Raw genomic sequence first — 19,569 nt, 5'->3', positions numbered from 1 at the left:
AGGTTTTCACACACCCAATCTGTGCTGCTGCCAAATCTTCCCGTTATGCAGAATTTTTGCACTGCACTCCAAGTACCTTCCTAGACCTACTCCAGAAAAACGACTCCAATTTTAATAAGGAAAACCAAAGGCTTAATTATTTTAATAACTCAAAATACACCTTAAAAAAAACCCAACAAAAACCCAACCATAAGATTACTCTAAATATCTTAGTAGGGTAAACTTTCTAGCTTCTTTCTCCTCAAAGTATTACATAATGCTGTAAGAACATCAGAAACTGTTATAAAAATGTGATGCAGAAGCCCCAGCCCCTTTGGCTCTGTTCCTTCCCTTCCCAGGTCTATGTCCACCTTCCCCAGCCCTCGCCAATCTGCAGAAGGGACACCAAACATCACTTTGAGATCTTCTTCCACCAGGGAAAGTAAGGTTTTATCCATTCTTGTGCCATAATACAGGACCAAAGGATTTGGAAGTAGAAGGTTAAGCTTACAAGATCTTTCTGGACTACCTGGGAAAGGACCAAGCCTGTGTGGTTGCGCTTTTTGGACAACACTGGAAGAGCCATGCTAGCCAAGGATGTACTAGATAGCTCATTTACACACAAGGATGAAAGGAGGAAGACTGAGGGCTCTCAGAATGGCCCTGAGAACTCCAGACGTGCTATGGAAACCCATCTGCAAGGCCTTGTCCCAGCCTCAGAGGAAATGGCTCATGTCATCCCGTCCCTGCCTAGAGCTCCAGCACTGACTGATCTATTCATCCAAACCTGGAAAGATGGAGACCTCAAAGGTTAATCAAATCTCACAAAAATAAGAGAGTGGGAAGCTCTACAATGGGCAGACAGACATCCCCCAGTCTTCTCCAGCCAAACAGAAAATGAGAGTGACAAGATGTCCTCTCATGTGAGTCACTGGTGACACCAGGCCCAGAAGACACTTCCCCCTACCCTCAGTGAGCAGCAGCAATTCTCCAGAGCAGGCAGCAAGGCAGTGAAACATCTCCCTCCCAGACCTCCTGACACCCAAGTAGGTGTTTGCTTCACATGAGGCACTGCTGCTCCATGAGGCCGAGCCCAAACACAGGTCCCACAGAAAGTTATGCCTATACATTAGCTGACGGATTTGATTTCTTTCTCAGCAGTCCTCTCCAACCATAACTGAGCAGGGCTGCATCCACTAAAGGAGGAAGCATCACCCAGCAATTACAGGCAGAAAAGTGACTGGTCTTCTCAGAGCTCTTTGCCCATGGGCAGGTCACCCCACCTGAAGTCCTACTTTCTTCCTCCATCAGGCAGGCATGCATCAACATGTACTCACTGGCAAAGCCAGTCTTTTGCTTTCTCCTTCTCTTGCTTTCTCCTTCTTGCTTTCTCTGCTTTCTCCTTCTCTTTCGGAAACAGAAAACCAGTGTCTGCAGCATCAACCAGGACCCACCTGCCCCAACACATCCTCAGCATGGTTGACAACCTCAGCTGAGTTCAGTGTACAAACTGGCCCTGGGCTACAACATGATCAGGCCAATGAGATGGAGAACCCCAAACATATTCCCCAAACATGGAACTGCTGGAACAAGTCCAGAGGCAGCCATGAGGTTGATAAAAGGACTGGAGCACCTCACCTGTAAAGACAGGTTGAGAAAGTTGGGGCTGTTCAGCCTGGAGAAGAGAAGGTTGTGTGCAGACCTCACAGCACCTTCCAGTATCTGAAGGGAGCCTAAAGGGAAGCTGGAGAGGGACTCTGCATCCACAACTTTAGTGACACGATAGGGACTAATGGGTACAAATTGAAAGATGGGAAATTTAGACTGGATATTAGGAAGAATGCTTTTACTGTGAGGGTGGTGAGACACTGGTCCTGGTTGCCCAGGGAGGTTGTGGCTGCCCCAAGATTGGCAGCGCTCATAGCACAGAAGGCCCTGAGCAACCTGTTCCAGTGGAAGGTGTGCCTCCCTATGGCAGGTGGGTGATTTTTAATGTACATTCCACCCCCTTAACATTCTGTAATTTCTAAAAGTCTTTCCAGAGTCATCCCTCTTGTTTTCTTTCAGATCTGGACCCAAGGATGGGCAATTCAAATGAGACACAGGCCATCCACCAGCACAGGGAAAATGAATTACAAATTTAGTCAGGAGACCCTGCCAATCCACTGTCTCTCCAGCCCTATCTGGTCAGCCAAGAATTCGGGGCATTACATGCTGCCTGCTGATGTCACCAGACTTAAGCCAGCAGGACAATTTCACTGCTAACTTCAGTTAATCTGGACCCAGTGACATGTCCCCTGTCCAAGACCATGATCCCTTCCCACCTGCTTCTGCAGCATCCACCAGTTAAGCAGCACTGATGCCTGCAAAAGAAAATTTTCTGGAACTATGAAAGCAGAAATCTGCATAGATAATTTGATTTTTCCATTCTCCATTAAAACTGAGCTCCTCTGTGCACTGCAATCTGCTGTTACCCAAGAGACAGCCTTCACACATTGCCCATACCCCCTACTGCCTTTGCTTTGGCAACATGGCAGCTTTTCCAGCCATGACTGCAGGACATGGACATGGAATAGCAAGACCTTAAAGCTCATCTCATTCCATCCCCTGCCATGGACAGGGACACCTTCCGCTAGATGAGGCTGTTCCAAGCCCTGTCCAGTCTGGCCTTGGATGCTTCCAGGGAGCAGCTCCTCTGGGCACCCAGTGCCAGGGCCTGCCCATCCTCACAGCCAGCAATTCCTTCCCAATATCCCATCTAACCCTGTCCTTCCCAGTGGGAAGCCATTCCCCCTTATCCCTCCAGGCCCTTGTCAGGACTCTTACGCTGGCACAATTAGGGATGCTCTTTACTCCAGGTAGTCTGATTTCCAGCCAAGGCCCAAGAGTGCAAACCCACCACCCCACCCTGCCCCCATGTGCTGCTGTTTCTGCTGGTTTAACCGGAGGGCAGAGTCATCTCCTTCACCACCAGCTCCTCAGGGAGGACAAGACAAGGGCGCTACAAGCAAGGCGTGGGGTCTACAAGGTGTGATCTACACAGCCTGCCTGCTCCTTCACTGCTCAGTAGATCAGCAACACAACCATCAACTGCAGAAGCCTCTGAGGGCCCAAACCCTGTACCAAGCTCCTGCTGCACCTGGTGGGACGTGGACACAAGCAGTGGGATGAAAGCAAGTCCTGTTTCCTGCCAACAACACAGGTTTTTCCTTGGTGCTGATGGGTGACAGCCAGCCACCATGGGGGAAGGGTGGGACTTGGCCAGGAAGGAGGATTTTCAGCTCTCCATCTCCCACTGCCTGGAGAAATGGCACAAACCCGCAGAGTTGTTCTGGTTTTTGTTAATGCCTTTTACATAAGGGGAGCCTGGGATGCAGCTCCTGCCAGGCCTTTCATGTACCAAGAGCTTTGCTGGATCCCTCAATATGCACCATACCAGATTTTTTTACTTAATGAATTGCTCTCAGAAATATATCAAAGAGCTTCCTACTTGCCACAGCCTCACAAGGGGAATGCAAATAAAGTATTATATAAAAACTTCCCACTGGCTCTTTTTGGGGAAGAAAAAAAAATCCAAACATAAAAGAGTTTAAAATTATTCCATTATCTAAACCTTCTTCATTTATAGAGGCAGTAAGGTGCTCAAATAATATTTTGAGTACCTGGTCTTTACCCTAGAGGCTCACACGTGGTGACACCTGGCAAACTTTCAGGGGTTTAGTGGAACATGGCCACACCATGCAGCAAACAGAGAGATCCCAGCAGGAAACAAGAATTACAGATGAGCTGAATGTAATTGTGAGACCAGGATTTTCTCAGCACATGAGTTCACAAAATGTATCTCAGGAGATTCCCCCATGAGCAGACCATCTTCTCACAGCCACCCTCCCACAGAACTGGAAAGACCAGGAGGTTTCAGGGGGAATTTTCTCTGGTTTTAAGCCACTGCTTTGTATGGGATGCCTTTCTGCCAGCCTGTGGGGACTGACTCCAAGTCTCACACAGCTGCTAATACAGGTCTCACCAAGTAGTGCAAGAGCAGGACAAGTCTGGGTGCTCTTTTCCAGAGACACCCAACAACATCAGAAACCAGCAATTTAGGAATATCCTGGACTGTTTTTACCTTCATTTTTAACAAAGGCAAAACCACTTTAAAATGAAGGGTAAAACCTCTTCATTTTTACCCTTACATTGTATTTTATTTAGAAATTGCTCTAACCCCCTCACTTGTACAACAACCAGTAGATGCTTATATACACACACACTATATAAAAATGCATAACACACACACAGAGTAAAAAAAAAAATTAAAATCTTTCATTTATTTTTCTTTACCTTGCTGGATCATATAGCCCAGAATTTCAAAGGCATCAAGTACTCAGGGATGCATAGAGGGATTTTTCAGGCATGGGAAAGTCATCTTCTCTCTAGGTTTCCCCATAACCTTTAGGAAGCCAATTACTTCTGAAAAAGCAAGATTGGACTACTCTGTCTTCACAGAAAATGAACCACATGCTGAATATATTTCCAGGACTAACCTAGATTTCCATTTAAATGCCCTTTCTGATGGCCACGTGAGGCATACCATGGTCACTGATACATAACCCACATTTTCACATTAGCTGAAGCCAGCAGAAATCTCACATCCAAGTATTTTTCAAGTACAACTGGCAATGCAGAGATCTCAGCTGGAAACACAATAGGAAAATTAGGAATTCCATTTCCTGCCCAAGTCCCTCAAATACATAAAAAACCGCAACAAAAAAACCCCATCACAAAAAAAAACCACAACCCAAAAAAACCAACAAAAAACAAAACAAAACAAAACAAAATAAAAATAAAAATAAAAACTAAAAAAAAAAAAAAAAAGCAAAAAAACCCACCCCCAAAACGCAACCCCTTCCTCCCCTGGGAAATAATTAGCTGGCTTCTTCCTTAGCAGGTTTGAAAGGTGATTGAAATTTTTAATTCACGACAAGCATCATAGTAATGACTTTTTTTTTTAATATTGAAAGATTTTTTTTGTGAAAACAGCCAGGAATGGTAAGAAACTGCACTTGGTCCTCACCAGCAGCGTTTAACTCATATATCAGTGACAGTGAGAGAAATGCTTGCCTGGACAGAGGAACAATAGCTTGCAACTCCTCTTTGGTGCCAAGGAAAATTTGTTACTCACAGTTAAAGGAAGCCAAACATGGAGAGAGATAATTACTAGCTCTGCTGCAGGCTGGGAGAGAGCCCAAACACAGGGTAAGCAGCTTGGGCATCAGTGAATGGTGTTTGTGTGTAGGAAAGGAGCTCCCTGTAGGAGGAGATCAAACACATTTAATTCCCAGGGAAAAAACAGCAAGAAAACAAAAAAAAAACCCCAAAAACATGTAAGCTGAAACAAAAGAGTGCATAGCACCATAGGCAGATGGAGGTTGTCAGGAAAGTAACACCCATGCATGACTCCTGCATCCTCCTGTGGTCTCCACCAGCCACTGGCACAACAGCAGAGCCCTTGGGAGAAGGGCCAGGGACCTTCTTCCCTACGGAAAGGCCCTGATCCACCAAGGGAAGCCTGATGGAAACAGCCAGCCTCCCAGCTGAACATCCAACAGCTGTCTTCAGCGCTGGGAGGAGCCCGATGAGGTTTTGCTGCTGAATATTTTGAAGTAGATCACAGCTGTAATAAATTAAATCCACAATTCCATCTGGCACCTTCAGGAGCTCATCCAAAGCAGTGCCTCTGTTCAGCACACGCCCTTCTACAAAACAAAAGCCTGCCTTTGTTGGGTGTAGGTGTTAGCAGAGGAGCTACCAGCATCCCAGGGCCATGGCAGGGATGGGATGACTAAGCCCCCATCCCTCAGCCAAGAACTTCCAGCATGGCTCCATGAGAGGAAGCTGTGCCCAAAATGAGAACTGCAACCTGCCCCGCTCAGACTGGCACAGCCTCTTTTACACCCTGCAAAGGGCTCCCAAATTCCCCCTCAAGGATCCATGCACAAGACTGCATCCGGAGGACATCAAGCAGAGCAAGAGAATAAAAGCCACCAACCTGAAGCCACTTCTCTGGGTGGGACATCCATCAGCCACAGCAATTAGAAATGCTGTTTCCTCTTCCCTCTGATGCCTAAATTTCACATCTCCTCAAGCAAGTGCTGCTCTCACAGAGCTGATGGTCTCATGGTGACACAGCATCTTGTCAATCAGATGAGAATGATCAAACACAAGCCCCTACCCAACCCAACTCTCTTCCATGGGGGTACTCACATGAGGAGGGACAGCCACCTCCAGCAGTGCCAGGTAAACACTCCTTACTCGTGTTCACACCATGTCCAAGCACCAAAACTGACTCACACCTGGCTCCTGTCACTGCACGACCAACACAGGCTCTCAGCACGTGCAACTTTGCTTCTTCTGCTAGCTCACCCTCTCAGCTGTGTAATGCTCTTCCTGTAACACCATCCCTGTGCTGCAGCACACAACAGAGAAGCCCAGCTACATAAAGATCCCTTATTCCAGCCACATCTCATCCTTCCAAGTCATCTCTGATGCTCCTAACAGCTTCCTCACACAGGTGACAATAAGAAAGTCTCCTGGAATAAATGAGACACTCCTTATATTTTCCCCTTTAAGCTCCTGATGAAAGCATCCATCTGCACACCAGGATGTTGCCCACGTCCCATGGTTTGGGCAGGAATGAGCTTTCAGATGCCAAGCAGAGGGACACATCTCCCCTTCCACAGGAGAGGGACAGCTGGCAGCCCTTCCCAGGCGAGGCAGTGCAAGAAATAAAGGCAAAGCTCTGGGAAGGAGGAACTAAACACAAACCCTACCTGGTTATGTTCGTGAGACGACGAGCCCTTCCCTCGGGATGGGGAACAGCTGCCATCAAGCTGCTCGCTACAATCCGCCGTCCACTGCAAAAGGGATAAAAAAAGGGATTGTGTAAAATAATAGCTGGGCTGGGCAAAACTGCTGCGTCAGTCCACAGTGCACAGAAAACACCGTCCGGCCGCGGGCATCGCTGCACACGTGTGGCACCCCCTCCTTTTTGAGGATGATCCCAAAGGCTTTGGCTTGGAAATGCTCCATCCGCTGACAGTGGGTACAGGGAAGAAGCAGGAACAACTGTAGGAAAGCATTTGATATGGTGCTTTGCAATAAAATCCAGCCCCAACACCAACTTTCTGACTCTGACAGTGCTTGGAACCCCAGGTGTGTGATACACACTAGGGTGAATTATCACTCATTTCCACGGAAAGTTGGAAAATTTTTGCTTTTTCCAACCCTCGTTCCCAACTCTATTTGCTTCAAGGACAGATACATGCCCTGGGCAGCCAACACCCTGTGTTTTCATTTTAAACAAACCAGAAAATGAGTATGGAACCTATAGATTTGGCCATTGCCATATGCGGCCATAGGGGATTAACAGACTCTTATGCCAGCTTGCCCCAAGGTTGGGCAGCAAGGTGCCTCCACAAAAATAATTGAATTTGATATCATTTGTTGCCTTATTTTTTTTCTCCTAAAGAAATGTAGGGCTGCATCATATGGGTGAAAAAAAAAACCAACCACAAAACCAATTTTCACTAGACAAACATCAAAGATGCTGTTTAATTCTAAAGTCATTTTGTCACTCCTTCAACAAAGTGGAGACTGACCAGCCCCACTTCTGAGATCTTCTGCTGGAAGCACTTGGCTGCTCCAGAGACACTCAAGGCTTAGTACCATCACCAAGGATGATGTGGCAAGAAAATGAAAAGACATTTCCATACAAACAACCACCTGAGAGCTCCCTGACAGGTATGGATGAGGCCACAAAAAGGAGTCTTCACTACAACTGCTCATGATCCCTGCCTTCATCAGAGAGGCCGTCCTAGCTCACAGATGGGGGGATTTCAGTCTCCCCTCATTAAAGAGCTGCCCATCACTCTCTTGTCACTTCTGCTGAGCCCCTGGGCAGGCCCATGATGCCATCACTCTTCAGATCCTTTTATTTACCAGATGTATCCCTATCTGTTTCAACAATTTTGAGTGCAACCACATGCCTGGAAGGTCTCCCAAGGTACAAGCTCACTCATTATCTCCACAGAAAAATAAAATCACCTCTTCCCTCTGATTTTCCTCTTTTTTCCTGGTGGGAGCAAGGTTGGGGACATCCCCATCATGGACACATCCACATTTTGGATTCTCTGAAGTGGCAATGGATTCAGCTTCTCAGGGAGCTGAGTGAGGAGGATGTGCCTTTATTTCCTTCCCCCAGCAAGGAGAGCAGTTGTCTAGGAACGTGGTACCATCCAAGCAACACACACACATGGCTGAATGGATTTATCCACTCTCAGACAGGGAAAACATCACAGCCATAAGGAAACAAACTGCAGAGAGATTAAGTAACTTGCCCAGCATTAAAGATTTAGTTTCTGGCAGAGCCTTGCAGTTAAAAACAATTTCCTTGGTCTCAGCTGAGTGCCTTTCCCTTAAATCCATCTTTCTCCCTCTAGCTTTCATTAATGAGGGAACGTGCCACCTTCCATCAGGCTGGCTTCCACCAGGGTTACTCCAGTCAGCTGCAGGATTTGTGCCTGTTTATTCCTTGCTTTGCTAAGAACTGATCAGGAAGAGAAAATCAGAAATAGAAATTCCAGATTATTTTTTATAGGTGGAAAAATGAAAAAAACCTTTGTGAGACATGAGATAATTCCTTCTTAGTGCATCCATTAAGACATGGCTTTATAAATGCAAGTGACCTAATGTAAAAGCCCATCTTCATTTTTTGTCCAATATACAGCCCTAGAAATACAAATGTATTTTGATGGAGTTCCACAATAAATCCTAATTAAACTTCTGCATCAATGGTCTGGGGTACAACCTCATTTAGCTGCTTCATTTGAGTTGCCTCTATAACTGGTTTAATTAAAAGGTTTAATGTTCAGATCTTTCATTATTACGAATTTTTCCTTTAAAATAAAACCCAGCCATCTTGAAAGAGAACACTCCCAGAACTGACATTAAAAACCCAGCAGCTCCTTTCTTCCAGGCCAAGCCAGGAAAGAAAGCTAAAATGCCATTTCCACAACTGGAAGATGGATTTTGTGGTTGCAATCAAGGATCTTAATGCAAAAAACGTACATGGTATGCCATGAGAATTAGAAATTTTTGTCCTTAAGATGCAGAGAGAGTCTGGGCTTATTGGCAGAGCAGTGGACAGGCTGGAAGAGGTTACAAAACTTTGTCTATTATTTTATTTCTAATTCAATACCACTTTTGAGCTTGACACATTAATAAGCAGAACTTGCCTGTTTGACCTGAAGCCCCTCCAAACCGTCACTTCAAACACAGACACCTTCCAGCCTTGGGTTAATAAAATCAATAGATTTTTAAATATATTTTCTCCCATTTGTAAGGGCTTTGATCCTCAAACTGTAAAAGACCTCTTCACCAAAATCTATTCCTAACAAGGTTCCTTTGTTTGGTCATTTCTTTACATTGAGATGATATAAAACAGGTCTAGAGCTCTGGGTCAGATCCTCAGCTCCAGCAAACCTGCAGAGTTCAGATGGATCAGATAAAACACTGCTGATACCAGATAAAGATGGGATCCTTCATATGTAGAATCATGGAATGGTTCAGCTTGGAAGGGACCTTAAACCCCATCTCATTCCACCCCCTGCCATGGGCAGAGACACCTTCCACTGTGCCAAGTTGCTCCAAGCCCTACCCAACCTGGCCTGGAACACTTTCAGTGTGTTTCAATGCACCTTGAGACCATAAAAAACCAAACCCAGCATCAGAAGACTGCTACCAGCAGCTTGGACACCTCAAACACACCCCCAAACAAGCGAGCTGCTCCAAACCCAGCGTTTTATCACACTCTGCTTCACATCCAAACCCTGAAAAAGCTACTTCAGCTGAGAACACACTCTGTGAGCCCCCAGCCCCTCTCCCACCCCACGGTGAGTGGGAGGGGGTCCCTTTCACCCACCTGTGAGACGTGGGACTGCGTTTTCTCGCTCTCGCCGTCGCCCTCGGTCTTGTCGGTGAGCAGCCCCTGGACCTGGTACTCCAGGACGTAGCTGTCGATGAAGCGCTCCAGCTCCTCGATCTCCTGGGAGCGGCTGCTCCCAGCCTCCGAGGAGGCCGACGCCACTGAGGAGCTCTCCATCCCTTCAGGGGACACACCAGGAACACAGGCAGCCTGAGGAAGCGGGACAGAAAAGACGGCGAGGAATTATTTCCCAGTAATTGTAAAAAACCTCAGCAGACAAAGCCTATCGGTTGCCACGCGCAGGATGTTTTTTGCTGTATGTCTGCATTTCCAATACAATTTCTAATAATCCTAGGTGGTTGCTTTTAGGGCTTCCAGGCATGCAAAAAACGTTCCATTTCTGTAATATTCCTGCGTTTAAGGACAACAGACATATTTCCTGGCCTCCTGCTTAAAACCCAAATTACTGAAAATCTCCAGACATATGCACAGGAGAAAAAAATGTGACACTAAAATGCTTGATTTAATAAATCCAAAGCACTAGTTGTTCTGGATATGGGTGAGAAGCTGGGGGTAATGGACATGGTTGAGGAAGAGGATGATAACTGAAAAGCTTCTCTAGGGCAGTGGCAGTAAATAATGTTGAGCTAATGATGCGAGTGTAAACGGTCCAGTGAGGAGGTGAGAGAGAGATCACAACAGAATTCACTTTTAAAACCTCTCACTGCAAAAAATTGCCTCTATAGGAGACGTAGAGGATTTATAATTCTCTTCTCCTTACTACTTCTCCAGGGCTCAATGACAGTGACACTGTAAAGAAAGGAAATCACCAGCTCCTGGGCTGGGCATAGCACTGGGCTTTGCTCTCTCTGACAGGGACAGGACCCAGGGAATGGCTGGAGCTGTGCCAGGGAGGGACAGTTTGGATATCAGGGAAAGGCTCTTCCCCAGAGGGTGCTGGCACTGCCCAGGCTCCCCAGGGATGGGCACAGCCCCGAGGCTGCCAGAGCTCCAGGAGCCTTTGGACAGCGCTGCCAGGGATGCACAGGGTGGGATTGCTGGGGGTCTGTGCAGGGCAGGAGCTGGACTGGGTGATCCTGGTGGGTCCCTTCCAGCTCAGGATATTTAAAAATTCTATGTTTGGAAAGAAATAGGCTGTGGCCCAGTGTCTTGTGGTAAACCTCATATTCCTCCCTTCCTGCAGCTGGGAGGGAGAAGACATGGGAGCTGCCAGCACACTGCAGGACACAACAACTTCATCCCTCACCCTCTCCTTCAACAGGAATGGGTAGTTACAGTCTGCTTTGAGACAAGTATAAAATCACTAAGCAAATCCAGAGTGAGTCACATGCCATCTAGAAGGGAAGGGGAGGGAAAAAAAATCTGCTCCCAGCTCGTGTAGTTTCCAGCTCCTGAACTATTTTCTCCTCTGTCACTTCTGAACAATTGTGGCATCATTTGGAAACTGCCGAGAATGAGCAGTTCTGGCCTAAGGATTTCATCTGCTCAAGGAATTATTCCCAAATGTGCCCAGACTGTCAAAAAGGCTCATTATGTAGACCAATATCACACATTAGCTCCTGAACAAAAATCATATGCCATATTAAAAAGGACAAAGAAAAAAGAAGAAAGTGAAGAAAGAAAAAAAGAAGGAGCCCCAGAGAGTGTGGAGCCCTGGAGGAGGGCATGCTTCTCCCCTTCTCACTAATTAGTGCCAATTACAAAAAGGAAAGCACCAATTATCAAACAGGAAGTGCTAAAGGAAGAGTTGGGAGAATAGGAGGCTCCCATGAGTCCTGGAGGGGTGTGATGGCATGGAGAGATGGCATGAGGCAGGGGACAAATGATACAGGTGGCATCCCTCAGGATGCAGTGAGCAGGGTCAGAGTTATCCTCCATCTCACTGGGCCACACATTACCCAAGCCCAAAGGTTTTTTTGTCTATTTGAGGCAACACAAACCACATATCTGAGATATTTGTGGATCTCTAGTGGGAAACTCTAAAACAAACTCATCTTGTGGTAGCTTCACCCCTCTCAAAAGGAAACCATCACTCAACAGGAAGAAAACTCCTGCTCTTCCTGGTGATCTGTGCCTGGAGCTAGTTTCTCACCTCACCTCACCCACAAAACACATACAAAAAAGGTTTTCAAAGAAAAACCCACACCTGAGCATCAAAGCATTTACTATCTTCCCACACTGGGCAAACAAATGTTGGTGAGAGCTCTTGATGAAGCAGTGATCCCTTGGCCCTGTGCTGGCTCAGCACCTACCACAAAGGATTCCCAGACACCAGGTACATTCCTTAATCACAACAAACAGAGATCAATCTCAAATTTGCTTTTTTTTCCCCACTTCTTCCTCCTCTCCACTCTACTTCATCAAAGCACAAAGTTTGTAAGTTTTGGGGCTCTGAAAATTACCTTCCAAAACTTTCCTATCTCTGGAAGTGTTCAAGGCCAGGTTGGATGAGACTTGGAGCACCCTGGTGCAGTGGAATATGTCCCTGCCCATGGCAAGGGGGTAGAACTAGAGGACCTTGAAGATTTATTCCAACTTAAATCCTTGTAAAACCCTATGGTTTTACAAAGCCCATGTTGTGCTCGTTACTGTGACCATAAAAGAAGGAATCATCAGCAGAAAAAGTCAATAGATGTGCAAACTGCTTATTATAACTTAGTAATTATCAGCATTACTGTAATGTATAATTATTATTAATAGCTGTTATTAAGGGTGATCTAAATGGGGTTCTTGCTCTAGCAAGATTATACAGTTTTTTTTAGCAATTATACAGTTTTACCCTTCATCACCAAATAATAAGAACAAGCATTTTTATGACACTTGTAGGCTCATTCACTTTCTCCCAAAGGTGCTCCAGGTTTGCTGAACTTGTGGAAACAAGTGGTGAGTTTGATAGGTGAAGAACAGTAATGGAGAACAAACCCACTTTGGGTTGGGAGGCAACAGGAGAGTGGAACTTGCAACCAAAACGATTTAAGGAGTGCCAAGTCCGTAATGTGAAGACCACAGACAAGCAGGACAGTGATGCATTTCTACTGGGTCACTGGAGGATGGGTGAGAGGGCCTCACATGCACGTCCTCCCCCAGAGAGGAGGCTCCAGCCATTCCCCTCCATGCCAGAAGCTCTCCAAAGTCTGGACTGCAGCAGCCTGGCAGTGCCAAGACAGAACAGCAGGGCAACTTCCCACAGATTGTCCCCTGGGATGAGACCTACCTGAGTCCCAGCCATGCCAAGGGACTCCAGCCCCCAAAACAAGCTTCTGGGTAAAAACATGCTGGCACAGCAACATTACACCAAAACTGCAACCATAAAGAGATCTTCCTAAAACAATTTTTACACAATCACTGAATCATTAAATCGTTTAGATTGGAAAACCCTCCAAGACCATCAAGTCCATTCCCCTGGCACTGCCAAGGCCACCGCTGACCCATCTCCCCAAGCGCCACATCCACATGGCTTTTAAATCCCTACAGGGACAGGGACGCCATAGCAGCCCTGGGAAACTCTGCCAGAAGCTCTGGACAAGCTTTTCCATGGAGGGATTTTCCCCAATATCCACCCTGAGCCTGCCCTGGCCCAGCCTGAGGCTGTTCCCTCTGCTCCTGTCCCTGTTCCCTGGGAGCACAGCCCGACCCCCCCGGTGTCCCCTCCTGTCAGGAGCTGTGTAGAGCCACAGGGTCCCCCCTGAGCCTCCTTTGCTCCAGGCTCAGCCCCTTCCCAGCTCCCTCAGCCTCTCCTGGGGCTCCAGCCCCTTCCCCAGCTCCGTTCCCTGCCCTGGACACGCTCCAGCCCCTCAGGGTCTCTCTTGTCCTGAGGGCCCAGAGCTGTCCCCAGCACTGGAGGTGCCTCAGCATCCCCAGGGACTTCCCAGCTTTCCAGCCCCTCTGCACCAGCCTAGAGCTGTAGGAGGCTCGGGTGGCCCAAGAGCAAGCCACTTCTTGCTCCAATTCATCCAGACAAACCCTGCTACTAGGACAACAACAGCACACCCTGCTCCTATGCAAAGTCCAATGTGACTGAGCATCAGCAAAGGAAAGAAAATAAAGATATTGCTTTTCCCTGTGTTTTGCTTCCACGGGATGGATGCTAAGAGCTTAAAATGCTTTTGCACATATGATGAGTTTCTTTGAAGGTTGTGGCTTCCAAAGGCAAGAGAAACAGGAATACCATACTGTCACACACAACTAAAATGGTGAAAGTTGTAAGCAGATTTTCTTGACAACTACACAGCCAGGAGCTAATACCCAATGCCAACACCTAGGTAAGGTCATTGGGAAAAATCTCTAAAATACAGAGTTCAGGCAGAACTACTTCATGCATTGGGCTTCCTCTCACCTGAACTGAAATCCAATTATTGAAAGGTGTAACCACCACCAAAGCCCAACAAAGGACAAGTGCTGAGCCCATCTTTCCCACAACATGGCCTCAGCTGTTTAGGCTTGACTGACTGACTGATGGTATTTAATTGAAAACTCATGTGTCTTCCTTACTTATCCTTTGGTTAAACACTAAGAAAATCCCAGGCCAATCCTCCATTCCTCCATGACTCCAAACTGAAGAGAGGAGGAATGCAGAGCATCCTTTGTGCACAGAATATTTATTTCTCAGAAACGTCATCACAGGCCAGCTGCTGCAGAGACAGGCTATGACAGGCTACAGAGATATCCTGACATCCCTGAAAGCCTTTGTCCTGCCACATTGGATTTATCATCCCAGAGTTTTCTAGGAACAAGAGATGCTTCCTATAAAAGGCAGCTGCAGTGCAAATTCTTCACGTACCAATGCAGCCACCTGCTCCTAGAATGTTCTTTGATAGGACATCCAGCATCCCTCTCGCGTTAGCTCTCCTTTGAGTATTTATAACAGACTGTGATCCAGCAGGTCCCTTCTGCTCTGAGACACCTGGGACACAAACTGAGGAACAGCTCAGCAGCCCATCTGTCTGTGCCCGAATGGGATGATGGTAAAACCAAACCAAACTGATCCCCAGGGAGAGAAAGGCCCCAGCCCAGGCCCAGACATCACATCCTCTCTCATGAACAACCAATGACAGCTTTCACATCTCTTGTGCAGGCTCCAAAACCCATCCCACTGTTCTCCCATCTCTGCCCCTACAGCCATGTTGGACATCACCCTGTGCAGGTGGGGGTGGGTATCCAGGCTGAGGTGACATCTTCTGCTCCGTGCCTCTCTGGGGCTGGGCAGGATGGAACAGCTCATGGTCAAACTCTCCATCATCACCTTCGTCACTTATTCTTCCTGCTCACTGAGACTCCAAGCCAGGCTTCCCAAAGCGGCTGCTGAAGCACACACAGAAAGAGGAAGTCCCTGGAGCCCCAGACAAGGGAGATGCTTTGACTATACAGACCAGGAAAGAGCAGATGGTGCAGGACAGCCCTTCTACTTCTTATCTGCTTCTTATCAGCACCTCTGGGTCAGGTGAAACCCTCTGTGTGTCTTGACTCTGCAAACAACCACCCACCAGCTCATGCTCTGACAGCAGCACAGGCATGAGGACCTTTGACTGTCTGTGTTTGGGGCTGGAACTCCTCCCCATCAGCAGGGCTTGATTTCCAGCATCTCCTTTTAATGAACCTCTTCTACAGCAATATTTTGCCTCTCCTCATCCAGCCCTTTTCCAACAACAAGTAATTAGCAATGCGTCTTTCTCAAGCGGTGAGAGCATCTCAGAGAACGAGACGAGCAGTTTATCTTTATTGCTGGCAGGCAGCTCTCATACCCAGCCACCCGCAGGAACAGTTACTATGGAAAATAAAAGCAAAAGAGATGAACCATGACTCTCTGTTCCCAGGTACTGCTGCATCTTCACAAAGCATCATGTGTCTTTCTTGGATTTGCTGCTCCAAAACCACTACCTTTCCAGACATCAAAACAACAAGCACAGAAATGTAAATTATTATACCCCAGATCTGACCCTTTTCTAATTAAAATGTAAACACCTTTGAAAACCACATGAGTGTTTACTGCTGGAGCCAGCCTTGGGCTTTTCAGATACTGATGTATCCACAGCTGGCCGAGCATTTAATGTATTTCATCATCCCTCCAGTCTCAGGTTTGCTTTCTGGTACCTGGTGATGCAGAAAAGCCCCAGTGACAGGACAGGAGCCCACCAGCTGTCACATTGTAGTGCCACTCACGAGTCTGGCACAGAACACAGCAGGCAAACACCACGGTGCATTGAAACAGAGCCATCAAAACAAACACAGAAATAAATGGAGGGAAAAAAGAGAGGGACAGACAAGTGCCGCAGAACCCAACCCAAAACAGCCAGCTTGATCCCACAAGAAAGGGAGAGGAGTAACCAGAAAGCCAGAAATCCTCATTCTCACCCAGACAACAATTTATTATGTAGCTTGCTTTCCTGCAATAAGCAACTCTTTGTGGTTGGAAAGTGAATCTTTTTCCTTTTCCTCTCTTTAAACAAAACCAAAGCCACATCACCTTTAGAAACATAAAATCTTTTAGTGTGTCAAATCTGTGCATGAGGTTGGAGTGGTTTTCCACCAGATGGGCTTCCTTGCCTGGGGGAAGACATTACCTTTGGCTTGTGATAGATATTATCAAAAAAGGAAAGGAAAAAACAGCACATAACTAAGAAAAGTACTGTCTGAACATCAAGTGAGAGGAGGTAGGTCATTATGGGCTCACCGTGTGATGGGATGCTCCACTACAGGGGATGTCAGGGCAAGGAGACTGCTGGGGCATCACTGGCTGCAGCAACAACAGCAAGGAACACACAGATTTTGATACAAATTCAATACATGCAATTGCACCAGCATTTCTAGATATAAAATCTGAAACAGGCCCTAAAAAGCCTCCAACCACCAACCTCTGAATTGTGAACAGCCTGAGTTTTATAACCTATTTTACACTGGTTCATGCTATAAACTGTGACTTAAACCAGACAACAGATTTCCATGTTCCTCTGCTTCTACTATAAGCTAATGGAACGAGAGCCCACATTACATGTTACCCTTGTTATTTTTTACCCTTACAAGGAAAATGTTGCCAGGTAAAGATATTGAACAACTATTATGAATATCTGAGGAAAGAGCATTTCACACATGCTCTTCTCTTCAGAGCTGCACTGTTTCTCCTTGGAGAGTGCACAGCATCACTCTGGCAGCTGGGCAGGACGTGATGCCTGCAGGGATCATGCTGGAAGACACGAACCAAGGATGTTCTCCTGCCAGATGAGCTTGCACATGTGCACCATGCACCTGTGTGTGCCCTCCTGCCATTCACCTGGCAGGCTGCAATCCTCAGGCAACTAACACCTGTTTTTTTGCCCAGCCCTTCTGGCACCCCAAGGGATGAGCCACGATGCCATGGAAGCAGCAGCCAGCGTACAAAACTCTCTGCGCAGACAGTGTTCTGCAGGCAGAGAGCACAGCCCACATCCTAAATAAAAGCACCACAACCACGAGTTCATCCATACACAGTCACTCGTGCACCCGTGCCGGCCGCCACGCATCGCCCTTTGTAAATAACCAAAGGGAAACCATTATCGGGACAAAATCTTTTCTTTCCAGGCACCCAGGCAATATAATAGGCACTTGGGCTGTGAAAAGCTCTGTAATCCTAAAAGACACATCCAACTCTAAGTTGAGATGTCAACCTGCTGAAGTAATCCATCCCACTGGTGGCTGCCCATGGGAGGGACTGGGCGGGAGCAGCGCACCCCGGTCAGCAGCAGGGCAGGCATGGAGGCTGCTTAATCCCCATTAAATCATGCCCGTGGCTCACTGGCAAAAAGCATTTTTATGCCTATACACCAGCTTGTAGCAGCATTCAGAGAACATACCTTGGCCACCAGCCAAAATGCTGGAGCTGCCACTCCTGGATGGATTTTATGCTAGGAGGAGCCAGCTGGTCCTCTCCTCCTGGGAATCATAGAATCACAGAACAGTCTGGGTTGGAACAAACCTTTAAAGGTCATCCAGTCCAAGCCCCTGCCACGGACAATAAAACCTCCCACTTGATGAGGTTGTTCCAAGCCCCATCCAGCCTGGCCTTGGACACTCCCAGGGATCCAGGGACAGCCACAGCTTCTCTGGGCACCCTGGGCCAGGGCCTGCCCACCCTCCCAGCCAGCAATTCCTAATTCCCAATAGCCCAAAATCTGTCCCTGCCCTCTGGCCCTGGGAAGCCATTGCCTGGCTGCTGTCCCTGCATGCCTTGTCCCCAGTGGCTGTGCAGCTCTCCTGGAGCCCCTGGAGGCCCTGGCAGGGGCTCTGAGGTGTCCCTGGAGCCTTCTCTTGTGCAGCTGAACAGCCCCAGCTGTGCCAGGCTGGCTCCAGAGCAGAGGGGCTCCAGCCCTGGCAGCATCTCCGTGGCCTCCTCTGCACTGGCTGCAGCAGCTCCAGCTCCTTGTGCTGTTGCAGCCAGGGCTGGGGCAGCTCTGCAGGTGGGCTCTCACCTGAGCCCAGGGGCACAGGGGCAGGATCCCCCTGCCCTGCTGCCCACGCTGAGGCTCAGCCCAGGGCAGGGGGTTCAGGCTGGGGCAGGCCCAGCTCTCACCCACAGCACCTCCAGCTCCGTCTCCCAGGGCTGCTCCCTCTGCTCACTCCTAGCCTGGGTTGATCCCTGGGTTGCCCTGACCCAGGTGCAGCACTTGGCCTTGTTAAACCTTATGAGGTTCCCATCCTTAAGGATTCTCACCTCCATCCCAATCAACTGCTTCCCTTCATCACAGCTTTCCCCTTTTTTGGAAATGAAGCTCTTCTGTGCAACAAGAACAGGGACAGGAGAGCCTCTAGTACATCCCAAATTCAACATTTCTGGAAGATGAGATAGGAATGAGGAAGCAAGGTGCTTTTTGCAACATCAGCCACCTTCTGCACCATCGAAAGCAAATCTGCCGTGGGTTCCTGTTGCTAAAACCAAAAGGAGCAAACCTTCCCAGCCTTGGCTGCTGGTTGGGATGGGGTTACATGCAAAGAGCATCATCTAAGACAGCTCTCACACCTTAAGGAGATCACAGAATCATGGAATGGTTTGGGTTGGAAGAGACCTTAAACCTCATCTCAATTATGCCATGTGCAGGGACACCTTCCACTGTCCCAGGCTGCTCCAAGCCCCATCCAACCTGGCCTTGGGCACTCCCAGGGATCCAGGGACAGCCACAGCTGCTCTGGGCACCCTGTGCCAAGACCTCATCACCATCAAAGAGAATAATTTCTCCACAAAACAATTTTTTCCTAGATGCCCTTGCAAACACTAAATCCACTTTTCAGGCTACAAGGATGTCACACCATGTTCTCCAACATAATTTCCCACTGCACTTAGGAAAGCAAATGTAATACTCAGATAGACCCAGGTTTTGCATTGGGCTCCCAGCAGCTGTCCCAGCAAGGAACAGGATGCAGCACAAGCACCACAGCATCCACCAAAGGTCTTACCTAGCCCAGGGATGCTGCTGTGTGGCAGGGATGGGTTCCCTGTGTGACCCCACCACACTGACTAAAGTCACAGCAGCAGGAATGCCCAGCCCAGGATAGGGGAAAACAAAACCCTCCCAAGCTTTGCTTTGTACAAGCAGCATAAGCCAAGCCCACCAGCTCAACCCTCC

The 19,569-nt window shown here is 47.7% G+C and overlaps 1 protein-coding gene across 4 annotated transcripts in view; it reads right to left on the bottom strand.

Moving 5' to 3' along the window:
* Positions 1-19,569, bottom strand: part of CTIF (cap binding complex dependent translation initiation factor) — a 147,112-nt gene that overhangs the window by 110,447 nt on the left and 17,096 nt on the right. For all 4 annotated transcript variants that reach the window (XM_030968553.1, XM_030968550.1, XM_030968551.1 and 1 more), the window contains exons 2-3: positions 9,953-10,165; positions 6,804-6,887 (exon numbers count right to left, since the gene is read on the bottom strand). In XM_030968553.1, the coding sequence (XP_030824413.1) occupies positions 6,804-6,887; positions 9,953-10,132 (264 nt within the window). In that variant the 5' untranslated portion in view covers positions 10,133-10,165. The remainder of the gene's footprint in view (positions 1-6,803; positions 6,888-9,952; positions 10,166-19,569) is intronic.

This window comes from Camarhynchus parvulus, chromosome Z (assembly GCF_901933205.1).
Source record: "Camarhynchus parvulus chromosome Z, STF_HiC, whole genome shotgun sequence".
Taxonomy (NCBI): domain Eukaryota; kingdom Metazoa; phylum Chordata; class Aves; order Passeriformes; family Thraupidae; genus Camarhynchus; species Camarhynchus parvulus.
The sequence above is the reverse complement of the archived record's forward strand: the minus strand, read 5'-3'. Positions and strand labels throughout refer to the sequence as shown.